Below are 13,866 nucleotides of genomic sequence, written 5' to 3'. Positions count from 1 at the left end.
AGCCCATGTGTAGGTTATTTATACACAGCAACACAACCAAAGTCCAACTACACCTTGTACAAGCCCCTCTTCTTATTGGTTCCAACTGGACACAACAGAGCCTCTCACATAGACATGCATTTCCGATTACTGGGACAAGTCTTTTATGTAGCTTTATGTATCACCTGCAACTTGTAGGCCTAGGTCACATAGAGCTTGTTTTATTCCCTTTTAAAAAACAAAAATAAATGAAGTCATAAGAGCCTCTGCCATTACCTTGATCTACAGCCAACTTCCTAATGAAAAAAAAATAATTAAAGCATGTTATTCCTTCCTCAAACAATGCTGGAAATGTTAACACTATAATTATAACACCTGTACTCATACAACTAGCTCCCCAGTGGGTGGCTTCTATTATCGTCAAAGTGACTTAACCACTAACCCTGTTTAAAGATGATCAAGCTAATTGGGACAAATTCTGCCTTGGTCTCTGGATGCAATACAAATCTAGGTAACAGAGTCAACCTCATAAGGTGTTTTTGTTAACAGACTCATCTCCTTTTATTTACTTTAGGAAGAATTTATATTAAAGATTATAAAATTATATTCTGTACTTGAATTTTTGACTTCTGCACTTAAAATTTTTAACTTCACTAATCATGACTTTGAGCTATGGAATAAACAAAAAAGGTGTAAGTGTACCATTTTTCCCAAATTCAGATACTGTCCTTCTGTATGTCTCAACACCACTAGTACTATTAAAAGATTGCTAATACACAGTAAAGACTAGGACAGCCACTAAAAATTATTCTCTACTTCTTGAAAGTCAGCAGCAGATTATTTTTTTTAGCAATTAAAAAGCAGAATACCATCACAAGATGTACTCTGCTTGTTGGATTAGCTTAAGCTAGCATTAGCAAAAATAAAAACTCAGTTAGTAAGTCTTCATCATACTGTTCCAGACAACCCTTTTACAAAAGGCAGTCTGAGAGCAGCTGGTCAAAATCGTTTGATAAGATTCTGATTCTGACCCCAGAAGTGACTTGCTTAACCACAAAAATATTATTCACTTCTCTCTTTTTCTTCAGCTAAGTATTTCTATGCCAATTATTTTTTTCTTTAAATTCCTTTCTGCTGTTTTCTGAACTTACTTCTTATCTTTCGCTTTATCATTTCACACTTTTTTTCAGGCAAGAAATGAAAGAAAGGAAGATGGGAGACCAGAAATGCTACAAAATGACTACTGATAGTATTCAGAACACCGCCCCCCCCCCCCCCCCCCCTTATTTTGCCAGTAAACAAAAAACAACAAAAAAAGTTTTTACCAAGAAACAAAACAAAAACAAACAAACAAATCCACCAAGAACCCGGCAAACTTCTGGATTTTTCCCTCCTTTTCTAATACCTCTCGTGCCAGTTCCTTGAACATCTGCAGGTCTCAATCTTTTCTTTATATTCACCTACATTCTCTACCCATGTAAACGCAACTCATCTAGGAATCAAAATTTTTTTTGCCCAAAGACCAATTCTCTTGATTGAAAGGAAGTGACACCCAAAACTTGCCTCTTAAGCTACCCATTAAAAAGTCTTAACACTTTCTATGATACCACACAACATTTTTCTAGAAGTCTAGAAGTCTAGCTCTGTTCACAGCACCCTTCCTCTCCTGCTTTCTAAGTATCTTCTGTGTACTTCCCTAGCACTAGGTGATCAACAGCTTTGAAGGAAAGTGTAGGAAAGAAAACAGTTTCTCATTCTTGCAGATGCAGTCTAGTATCTGGAGGTACTGTTTCTGTCCTCTGTAGCAAGAGCAAGAATAGTAACTTTTACAATTGTTACATTTCTGCATTTTACACTTAGTCGTATGGTTTCATTAAAGTTCTCCAACAGGACAAAGGGCCGCTTTTCAGGTGCATGGATGGAATTAGATGATTCCTTTCCCACTGGTTATCAATAGGAGTTCTCCATTTGAAAATTTTCTGCAACTTAAATCTTTCCTAAGAAGTAAAGCCAGCACTGACATATTCCAAAGTCAACTGGTGACAGGACAAGTTAATGAGGTATTCACTGGTGAAGGTCATGACCTAAAACACCATGTTAATTCTTGGTTTTGATGCAACTTCAGATTTTTATTAATAATCAAATGAAGTTGCTTTTTGGACAAACTGCCTGCTGTTTTTTTTTTTTTTTTTTTTTTTTTTGTAATCAATATATTAAGTGGCACCTTAGAAAATTAAATTCTTGCTCTGAGGCACCTCTTACCATTAGAGTCCTCCACTTCTTCAGCAGGAGTGTGGTTCTTGGAGGTGTGGTGGGCGTGTGAGGCTGCAAGGTTGACCATGCGGGGTCTTGGTAGTGTCAATGCTTTCCCATGCACTTTCAAGGAGTGCTCTTTCAGCTGGCTGATTGTCATGGTGGAAAATGAGCAGGAGGAACATTTGTAGGCATGTTCACCTGGGTGAGCGAAATACAGGCAAGTCATCAGCTCACAAAAGAAACAAAATGGGGTCCCCATACTTCTCCTACTGAACTTGGAAGTAAAGTTCCCATGGACTCCTTCAGCACTAGACTGATCCCAAAGATAACAAGCTACGTGCACCTCCTTGTTGGAGCAGCCTGAAGTCTGTGGGTACAGACACCTGCTTTGGAACGAAGTATTGCTTTTGGACAACTGCAGATACTTGTAAAGTGACTGATGTCAAAAAAACAGAGACCAGACTATTAGCATGCCTGTGTTGCATGGTATGAGAAGAAAACAGATTCTGAGATGAAAATGGAGTCACTTAACTATAGCTTTCCAAACTTCTTTGGGAGCACAGCAGCTACAGAGAGTGAAATCACCTGTTTCTGCATGCAGCAAGTTCAGCATCATTATTAAAGAAGAAAGAAGGATACTACAAAATGATATCAAAGGTCCCGCAGAAAACCAAAGACAAACAAACAAGCGAACAAAGCAAAACAAAAAAAAATTACATTTGGGGAACGTCACATTTTTTCCTTACGAAAAATTTTCCATTAGGCAGGAATAATCTCCATAGAACCCGTAACCAAGTCAAAGTTCTTTTACAACAAGAAGTGAACATGGCAATACCAAGAACAGCGCATATCTGTAGGGCTATGTGGAAGTGTGTTATGAGAAAGCACTAAAAGAAGTGAAAGAAAAGAAGTAATGAACAGTAGTGAACTTAATTTTGAACACATTTCGAGCTACAGAGACAGCAAACAAGGGGAAACAAATCTTGAGATAAGATTTGTTTTGCATTAAGCATGGAGGCAATTGGAACACAAAGTGAAACTCTCCCAACACAAACAATGTGATAGTAACAGGTGCCAAGTCATTGTTTTGGAAGTACCACTTCCATGTACACTGGCCACATATGAGCTGTATATAAAGAGCCAAAACTCATATTGGAGTAAAATATTCATGAACAGTACAGCAGACCAAGGGCTCTGGTAATGAACAAGGCAGAAAATGTTTTCCATCTCTCAAATTTAGCAAACAAGATTCTCAAATGGCATCGTTTCCAACAGCACAAATACATGAACCAAAACAGCATGTGTAAACATGCATATTGCAGCAAGTCAGAATAAGCACACCTGAAAAAATCAGCAACCATCTTACAAAAAAAAAAAAAACTCCCAACCCTCTCTTTCTGAAAAACTATGCTAATCGTGGGGACAAAACATAAACTTAAAAAGATTCTTTTGGTACATCTGAAAGAGAATAGATCACAGAATCTGAAGTGGTAAAACAAGAAATTGTCCCATTTCTTCAAATGGTATTTCTCACCTGCATATTATGTCAGAGTTATGTATTACCTTTATACAAACAGAAATAAAGCGCTTTTTGGATAGCATGTACAACAAGCTGCTTAATGGAACACAATAATGTAACGCCACAAGAAACTCCCGAAGTATAAGATACCAGTGAGATACAGGTATAAACCTTCACAGTTTAAGAAATTGCTGGACAACAGTAGGCACCAACCATTAACTTATAAGCATCACAAGACATTCAAGGAAAGACGACAATTACATATTAAGAAGACTGGACACAACTAACAAATATACACACTACCCATCAATAACAGTTCTGGTAGACTTCATCATGAAAGGATGTAGTAGCTTCTAGAGGCAAGACTATAGTTTGATTCAATATAAGACTTTGCATGTTTTCAACTGCCAGTTTTGCATTTCATAAAAATATTGTATTAATATACATACAAATAAATACATCTAAAATTTTCAGGGGGCGGGAGGGGGGAGTAATCTCGGCACTTGATATATACTTGGAGCATTACGTTTCAGATTATGTAGAATGCAAGCGGGGCAATACTCTGCTACTTCAGGATCTGGGATTTTAGTGAATTTTAAAAGATCTCTGGGAGACTAGACAAATTAATAAAGGGGCACAGAAATTTCTACTTCTAAACAAACTGATAATGAGAAGATTGACAACAGAAAAAAAATGGTAACAAAAGAGGTTAAGAGAACCACTGTGTCACTGAAAAACTGTGGAGTCTAAGGAGAAGTCTTCATAGAATGTTTATTCACTATTATATATTTCTAAAGGACTGACTCAAAACACAACAAAGCAAATCTCTGACTGAAAAACATCTGAGCAATTTTCTGTGATGTGAAAATCTGGTAGAAATGGACTGAGGCAGAAACAGATCATAAGCCTTTGAAAACCCTATTACACAAGTCATTGTGCAAAACACTATCTAGGCAACCATGAAATTGTGTTCTTGTATGATGCAAAACATGGCCCTTCAAGCAGTGTCAACTAATCAAGTTCAATAGCATGAATTCATAATAAATAAATCAATAACCTACATGAAGAGGAGTGTGAAGTAAATATCAGTTGCATGCTAACTTCAGATCTAAAAATATGGCAGGTTTGAACAAGGTAACACAAAGAAGCCCAACTTCACAATAGCGTAGAGAAAACATTTTATGGTTGGTGAAGATGAAGAACCATGTCATCTCTGTACAGGATGTGGGATTCTATAAACTGAAACTGCTGCATACAGTTGGATTGCCTTGGAAGTAGAGAATGCCATAGTCATACAGAACATGAGGTTGGCAACAGACGAGCTAATCCACAACACCCATCCAAGTACAGAAAAGGGTCCTTGGCACAAGCTCTGTGAAATCTGAGGAAATGGAGTACAAGAAAGACCAGCAATCCCTCGTACATTTTGTAAACAAAATGTGTCTTGGATCAAGGGTAAAAATTACCTTTATTAAAAATTATTAGACAGTTACGAATTCCTCCTATCTTTTCTCCCCATTTTCACATCTTCCTCCTCCATCCCAACCTGAATATAACGTGATGTGAGCAAATAATAAAGAAAGGAACATACTTCTAGACCTTTGCCATCTGTTCCAGTAGTTTCTACATGTGAGTTGGTAACAACTGATCTACTTTACAGCTTTTTAGATCAGCCAATATTATGTTATGTGTATCAGAGTGGATGTCTGGATAGTGGTTTGGGGTTCGTTTTTTTGTCTGTTATCCAAAAAGATGTAACAATTGCAGACAGAACCAGCGGTTCTTGACTACAGTTTTCTGATAACCTTTCAATGCATGATTCCAAGAATCCAGGGCCATGTAATGAAGACAAGACACCTACCAGGATATTTTGAGCCTCAAGCTTTTTAACAATCACAGCTGCAATACTCTGTGGTGATCTATCCTGTATGATATATCCCCTTCCCAGTTATTGTTCAACAGAAGCATGTTTGCATGCTCACTCGTATGGATTCTGTACTGCAATACAGAGAACTCCAAGATAAATTTCCATGTGCAATAATGGAACGATGACGTTCTTAGTCTGCTGAACACAGACTTGAATCCCAAAATTTCCAGTGTTTGGCTTTGCCATGAAAGCCAGCATAAGAATCTACCAAAACCAATATTCAATCCACAACTGTTTTCCCACTTAAAGCACAAACATAAATACAAACATAACAGAGCAAAGTTGAGACAGTGGTATAAGCTGACTGATTAGATTCTCCTCGAAACAAGCAAGAAAAAATCATTTACAAAAACGAAACCAGAAGAAAAGGAAAAATTTCTAGAAGTACTCATCACTGTTTTAAACTTCTTTCTTTCTGAAAACGCTATCCAAATTTCTACTGATTCCAATAGGTGCATAGGTTGGCCAATCCTGACTTGCCATTGAAATCTTACCCAAATCTGGTGACAAAACGCGTGACTCAAACCAGCATCTCTCATCAGCAACAAGAATACACGGGCCATTTCTGCTGCTGCACTGCAAAACTGAGAGAGAAAACTTACCAGCATGAGCCTTCAGTATATGGGTTTTCAGGCGGCTATTATAAGAGGACTTGAATGGGCACAACTTGCAACGGAACGGCTTATGATGTCCATGATGGGTCTGCATGTGACGATCCAGACTTTAAAAGAGAAAGGCAAAAAGGGGAAACACAAAAGAGTAAATAATTTCAACTATTCCTTCAGATGCAAGGCAAAACATTTACAGCAATAATTAAATAAGAGCCAAACCAGGCTCAATTACAATTTCTCATACAATCTCTTTAAGTTCAACAGGTCTACCTACAGATAAAGTAGAATCTAATTTGAGGAAAAGGAGCAGAGCTGACACCAATTCTGTTATGCAGAAAGCAAGCCTCTTAAATAACTTCTAGTGCAAAATTAGTATAAATTAAATTATACCTGATTTAGACTTAAAGGACCAGTTGAAAGAAACAAGAAACAGATGAAAACAGTAAAATTATCATTACAGACTGTTTTTCCTGGGAAACATTTTTGTGGAAATATGCCCCCCTTTGTCCTCTTGGGGAAAAAAAAAAAAAAGAAAAAAGAAAAAAAAAGGGAAAAAAAAAAAGGTATTTTTGACCAGCTTTAATGAGGAAGCCTTTTGGTTAGAGCAGCAAAAGCAGATTAGAGATCCTGCTCTGGGGAGGGTGCCAGCAGGCTGCAGTTGATGAGTTCCAGGATTAAAAGGCAACAGAGTTTCAGGCAGAACAGAGTGGGATATGCTGCACAAAGCTCAACAAGAGAAGAAGGGGTGGCTAAGACCAGCCTCTACTTTCTTCAGGGAAACTGGAAGCTACTAACAGCTTGATAACCAGGGTGTGATCAGAATCTGCTCTCTCTCCACAGCTTCTTTTAACAGCTCAGTGAAATTTAGAAGGAAGAAAAAAAAAAAAAAAAAAAAAAAAAAAAAAGACTTTTTCCAGTTTTTAACAAAAGATCAAATTCATTCTAAAGTCCTGCAGAGCTCTGCAGTTTCTATCCTGTGGCTCACAGTCAAGAGTTCACAGTCTCCAGGTGGTAGGCAAGTAGCTTGAGCTTGTGTTGTAAATATTTCCAGCACAGCCTCTTCCTTGGAAACATTAATGCTTTGTGATCTACTTTTAGTTTGAGTCTCCTTACACATGGCGATGGAACAACAAGGTAGTTAGAGAGGGCTGTAGGAGTAGTAATTTGACAGAACTGTCCCCCCACCTGCCACCTTAATTCTAGACATATTTTAGGCTTATTTCCTTGTTTTACCTAAATCATCATGTTCTTCTTTACTGAACATCAACATGGAATCAAGCGCAGGCTGTTCCAGCCCTCTCACACTATACAGATTGTCATGGGACCTTTAGTCCCACACTGACAGAGCTTAAACCAGAACATCCCTGTTTACAAGACCTAACACTAACGTCTGTGTCTTCAAAATTCTGATGGTAGCAAAAAAAAAATTAGAAATAAACTTATGTCCCCCTCAGGGCCACTTCAAAGAAATACAATTTAAAACAAATCCAGGATGAAGTTTGCAGCATGACAAATTGTACAGCTTTTCCAGGGAAATAGGAAAAGATGTCTCACTATGCAGACTGGACCCATTTCTTAGGGACATCTGCTACCTCGTTGGGGCCCCAATTAAAGATGTGAAGACAAAGCTTCCTACTCTGATGCAGCCCTCAGGTTACTATCCATTATTGATTTTTCAGGCTAGTAGCGCTGAAGTTTCAAAGTCTGAGGGCAATCAAGAGAGACTTCAGGGCCTTGGGACAACTGGTTAATGGATCAGGAGCACAAGTAGTGTTCTCCCCTGTCCCTCCAGTTGCAGGGAATGATGAGGGGTGAAACAGGAAGAATCAGCAGGTCAACACCTGGCTCTGAGCCTCGTGTCACTGGCAGGACTTTGGATCATAGGTTGTTTTACAAGACACCAGGCCTGCTGGCAATAGATGGGGTACACTCTTCTCAAAGGGGGAACAGGATTTTTGCGCAGGAGTTACCAGAGCCCATTGAGGGAGCTTTAAAGTAGATTTGAAGGGGGAAATGGATAAAACCAGGCTCTATAGAGACAAGTCTGAGGGCAACAAACCAGTGGTTGTGGGACGGTGTGCTAGCAAGGTCTTTTGGTCTGCCATCCCAGCGAAGGTAGGGGATGGAGAGCCATGTGACAGAAAAGGCACAAGTGATATTGTTGATGGGTGAAATCACTGAAGCGCCTGAGAATGGTCACATAGTAATTAAAACCTCTTCCCCCAAAAAGGTGACAGGATCAGTAGCCCAACTGAAGTGCATCTACACCAATGAACACAACATGGGCAGCAAACAGGAAGAACTGGAAGCCATTGTGCAGCAGGAAAACAGATACAGTTGCCATCACGGTAATATGGTGGGATGACTGGAGTGCTGCAAAGGATGGCTATAAACTCTTCTGATGGGATAGGCTAGAAAGGAGAATCTGTTAGGGAGCAGTTTGACTGTCTTGAGCTTCATGATGGTGACAATAGGGTTGAGTGCTTATGGGTAAAAATCAGGGAGAAGGACAACAAGGCAGATGTCATGGTGGGATTCTGTTAAAGACCACCCAACCAGGCTAAAGAGGCAGACACAATATTCTGTCAGTGGAAGTCTCACAGTTGCTAGCCCTTGTTCTCATGGTGGACTTCAACTTACCAGATGTCTGCTGGAAATACAACAGCTGAGAGGAAACTATCTAGGAAGTTCCTGGAGCGCATGGAAGATAACTTCCTGACTCAGCTGATAAGTGAGCCAACAAGGGACGGCACCCTACTGGACATTTTACTTGTGCACAGAGAAGGACTTGAAGGTGATGTGAAGGCTGGAGGCTGTCTTGGGTATAGTGATCACAAAATAATAGAGTTTTCAATTCTTGGAAAAGTAAAGAAGGAGATTAGCGGAACTGCCACCCTGGACTTCCAGAGTCCAGACTTTAGCCTGCTTAGAAGAGTGGTTGATGGAGTCCCTTGTGAGGCAGTCCTGAAGGGCAAAGGAGTCCAGGAAGGCTGGACACTTAAAAAAGTAAATCTTAAAGGTGAAGGGGTTTCCCAGACCCCTGAGCTAGAAGGTAGGGATAGGGAGCAGAATGAAGCCCGCATAATCCAAGACAAAATGTTTAGCGACCTGCTACATGTCTTAGACACATACAAGTCTATGGGACCAAATGGGATCACCCGAGGGTAATAAGGGAGCTGGAGGAAGTGTTCACTCAGCCACTTTCCGTCATTTATCAGCAGTCCTGGCTAGACAGGGAGGTCCCAGTTGGATGGAGGAAGCAAGTGTGATGCAAATCTCCAGGAAGGGCTCGAAGGAGAACCCAGTGAATGTACTGGCCTGTCAGTCTGACCACAGTGCCAGCAAAGATTATGGAGCAGATCATCCTGACTGCTATCATATGGCACATACAGGATAACCAGGTGATCAGGCCTAGTCAGCATGGGTTTATGAAAGTGTGACTAACCTGATCTCATTCTATCACAAGGTGACCTGCTTAGTAGATGCGAGAAATGCTGTGGATGTTGTCTACATTGACCTCAGTAAAGCTTTTGACCCTGTTTCCCACAGCATTCTCCTGGAGAAACTGGCTGCTCATGGCTTGGACAGGCATATGCTCTGCTGAGTAAAAAACTGGCTGGGCTCAAAGAGCTGTGAATGGAGTTAAACCCAGTTGGCAGCTGGTCACAAGTGGTGTCCGCCAAGGCTCAGTACTGGGGCCAGTTCTATTTAATATGTTTATCAGTGATCTAGACAAAGGGATCAAGTGCACCCTTTGTAAGTTCACAGATGACACCAAGTTAGGAGGGAGCATTAAACAGCTTGAGGGTAGGAAGGCTCTACAGAGGGATCTGGATAGGCTGGATCAATGGGCCAATGCCAACTGTATGAGATTCAACCAAGGCCAAGTGCCCGGTCATGTATCTGGGGCACACAACCCCATCTGACACTACAGGCTGGGTGAAGAGTGGCTGGAAAGCTGGCCAGTGGAAAAGGATCTGGAGCTATCGGTTGATAGCCAGCTGAATACAAGCCAGCTCTGGTGGCCAAGAAGGCCAACAGCATCCTGGCTTGTGTCAGAAGTAGTGTGGCCAGAAGGACTAGGTAAGTGATTGTTCTTCTGTACTTGGCATTGGTGAGGCTGCAGCTTGAATACTGCATTCAGTTTTGGGTCCCTCACTACAAGAAGGATATTGAGGTGCTGGAGCATGTCCAAAGAAGGGCAATAAAGCTCATAAAGGGTCTATAGAACAAGCCTTATGAGGAATGGCTGAGGGAACTGGGGTTATTTAGCCTAAAGAAAAGGAGGCTCAGGGGAGACCTTATCACTCTCTACAACTGCCTCAAAGGAGGCTGTAGCGATGTGGGGGTTGGTCTCTTCTCCCAAGCAACAAGCAGTAGGACAAGAGGAAATGGCCTCAGAGTTGTCAGGGAAGATTCGGGTTGGATATTAGGAAAAATTTCTTCACTGAAAGGGTTGTGAAGCATTCAAACAGGCTGCCCAGGGAAGTGGTTGAGTCACCATCCCTCGAGGCATTTAAAAGTCACGCAGATTTGGTGCTTAGGGACATGGTTTAATTGTAGACTTGACAGTGCTAGGTTAAAGGTTGGACTTGATTTTAGAGGTCTTTTCCAACCTAAATGATTCCATGAAATCTCTCAAATAGTAAGATACTGAATGCTTGCAGTGAATACTTGTAACAAATACTTAAAACATATTTTAAACAGCTGATAGGCAATGAACTTGCTGAACAATTAAAGCAGACTGTCAACGATGTGTATAATACATATTCAAGCTATTCTAAAATACATACCTTAAGATGTTCGACATTGTAATACTTAAAACTGTATTCATGACCACAAACGTTGCCAGCACAATTCTTCCAAGGGCAGGTTTTTAAGTTTTGGTAAGATTCGGGAGAACAGTGGGTCAGTTAAACACTGGTTTGGTTTCTTTCATAAACTTTATCTCTCAAGACAACAATTGCATCAGGATCAAAAATAAAAGATAAAGCAGACCACCTCAACAATAGCAACAGCACCTATTATCAAAATAGGTGGTAACTGTAGAGTTCTTCCCTGCTATTCACCACTTTCTGACTTACCAATCCTTCTACTTGTAGGACAAGGACTTTATCCATTTCCTAGGTAGAAAACAGAGTAACCAGAGACTAAACACAAGTCTGATTTTGGAAGCAAACCAATTTACTAGGCAAACAGCAGGCTTTGTGAGCCAAGAGAGGTCGGGGCATCCCCATTGTCAACCTCAACAAAGATGGGTGGTATATGCACAGTAGTATCCATCCTTCCCCCACCTCATGGATCTTTTCAACACGGCAGACCAAACTGTGGCATCAATTTGTCATGACACTAGTAGAAAACTTGGTTTCCAATGTAAGGAGTATAAAAACATTTTGTATTGTGCTTCTCTCCCACATACATTTAATGGCAAAACAGCAACATGTTCACCAAATTTGAGGGTGCTACTGATGGTTCTACAAAATGTCTATATTGAATGAGCATGTGAATCATCTCTTCTTCTGTTAAAATGGTAAAGAAGCAGCTCTCTCCCCAAGCTAGCAAAAATGTGTCACATATGTGATACATGTCACAAAGAAAACTGTATGTCAGTCCAACATGCCAGTGAAAAATACCCCTAAGCCTCCATTTTTTGGGAAGGTTTATACATATGTATGTATGTATATGATTGTAAGAATTTTTAAAACTACCCATCTGATGGCAACCTCAACCTGTAGGAAGAAAATCATAAGAATTCTGACTGTTTTTGATGACTATAAATTTTTTACATACTGCATGAGACAAGGAAACAACTGACGGAATCATAAGTATACCATGCTGGTGTGAAATTGAAATATTTTAGAGTGAAATTGCACACCGTGATTAAGGAAAAAAAATCTATTTTTAAGGAATCTTATGATAGCTATTTAACATTAGATATGAAAATTCAATGATCAAGGAGTTGTAGTAGTTACAAACAAGTAGTTGTGTGCAGCAGAAGTTCATTGTGTGTTAATGATTAAAAAGAAAAATATTTTTCTCTCCTCTTCTTTACCTGTTAGGTCTCATGCATTTGACATGGCTTCATAAATGGTAAGTTTCAACGTTTACCTACTGAAAAAAGTCATATTATTTGGATTGCATGTTTTCCCCCTACATGCAAGAAAAAGGGGCTTAAATAAATTCAAGAAGATATAAAGATGTGATGTTTTAGAAGCAGTTACAAATAATGATGGCCAAAGGTTTTGCAGCACAGAAGATACCTAAATGCTGAGAAAATGGTTGCTCAAAATCAAGTTGAGTGTGCTCTTCTTCACTGTCAACCTAAAGAACAGTAGTGCTAATCTGTGCTTCTTTTGAAAACAAAAATAAAAGCCACAACTTACTTGTGCCTGAATGCAGAGACAAAGGAGCAATACTGGCAGCTGTACTTGTCTTCCCGGGTAAACATGGCCAGAGCCAAGTGACTCCTCTCGTGAGATCGCAGACCCTGCATAGACATCAAAACCCGGTCACACTGGCTGCAGTGGTAGCCCCCAGGCCTGGTTTCATCTTCCAAGGATGCTCCAGATTCAGCTTCTGTAAATTCCACAATGCCAGGGTCTTTGGCTCCCTCAAAACCCTCCAAAGTTGTGTTTGAAGAATCTTCAGCTTCCTGCTAAAAAACACATACCCCCCCAAAGCCATCAATTCTCTCTCCCTTCTGCCCTTCAGGCTTTCCCACGTGCTCATTTTAATTCCTAGGTTTTCTACTACGTTGTTTTTCTAAATATATCCCTACACAAGCTCCATATTAATGGCTTTCTGAAAAAAAGAGCCTATTCTTGGGAGGGGAAGAGGTAATTGTATATATTGTATACGTACACATTAAAGAAAATCTCTCTGCATAATAAAATAATGAATGCAAAGAGACAAGAAACTGAATCAACTCTCTCTCAGTAGTACTTATATGAATCTTCTAGACTTGATCAGTGAAACCTTGGTATGGTATAGAGCAAGTTCACTTTAGTTTATTTTGCTCTAGCTTATAGTGTAGCTACTCTACAGACTGATAGAGTAGTCCATTTTACCACATAGATTTGCCCATCAGTGTCAAATTCATAAGAAAGAAGCAGGTGCTCTAAGATCCCAGAATCCTTAAAAACAAAAAGCAAACAGAAAAAGTCTTTTCTTATTCCCTTTCTTAACTGATCTGCCCTTTCCCTTTTCTAACCAAAGCATGTGTATTTGCAGCAACTTTAAAAACCTGTAAGAATATCTGCATCATGTTGTTTCAGCATTGAATTTCAACTTTTGTTCCCTGCTGCATAACATCTATTTATTCAAAAGATGGCATTGACCCCACATTAACTTCATGTGAGAAGCTGGGAGGAGGGGAAATGGTCTGATAGGAGGGAAACATCACAGTCTATTAGCAGTCAGGTAAGGTAAAAAAAAAAAAGGCCCATGGTAGGGCAATGAAATCTCTCTGAGGTTGCATGAATTTCCTCAAAACACACAGCTGGTGTCACAAAAGAGGCACCATAAGTAAGGGACTGAAACCTGCAGCAGGAGCACAAGGAAAAGGAATACACACC

General features: G+C 39.9%; 1 protein-coding gene across 5 annotated transcripts in view; it reads right to left on the bottom strand.

The window, feature by feature from the left end:
• ZNF462 (zinc finger protein 462) overlaps positions 1 to 13,866 on the bottom strand; it is a 73,124-nt gene that overhangs the window by 32,617 nt on the left and 26,641 nt on the right. For 2 of the 5 annotated variants that reach the window (XM_040541109.1, XM_040541113.1), the window contains exons 5-7: positions 12,676 to 12,947; positions 6,284 to 6,402; positions 2,242 to 2,433 (exon numbers count right to left, since the gene is read on the bottom strand). In XM_040541109.1, coding sequence (XP_040397043.1) covers positions 2,242 to 2,433; positions 6,284 to 6,402; positions 12,676 to 12,947 — 583 coding nt within the window. The remainder of the gene's footprint in view (positions 1 to 2,241; positions 2,434 to 6,283; positions 6,403 to 12,675; positions 12,948 to 13,866) is intronic. The other 3 variants (XM_040541110.1, XM_040541111.1, XM_040541112.1) reach the window with 3 other exon arrangements.

This window comes from Cygnus olor, chromosome Z, assembly GCF_009769625.2.
Source record: "Cygnus olor isolate bCygOlo1 chromosome Z, bCygOlo1.pri.v2, whole genome shotgun sequence".
Classification (NCBI taxonomy): Eukaryota; Metazoa; Chordata; class Aves; order Anseriformes; family Anatidae; genus Cygnus; species Cygnus olor.
This window is presented reverse-complemented; position numbering and strand designations above follow the sequence as displayed.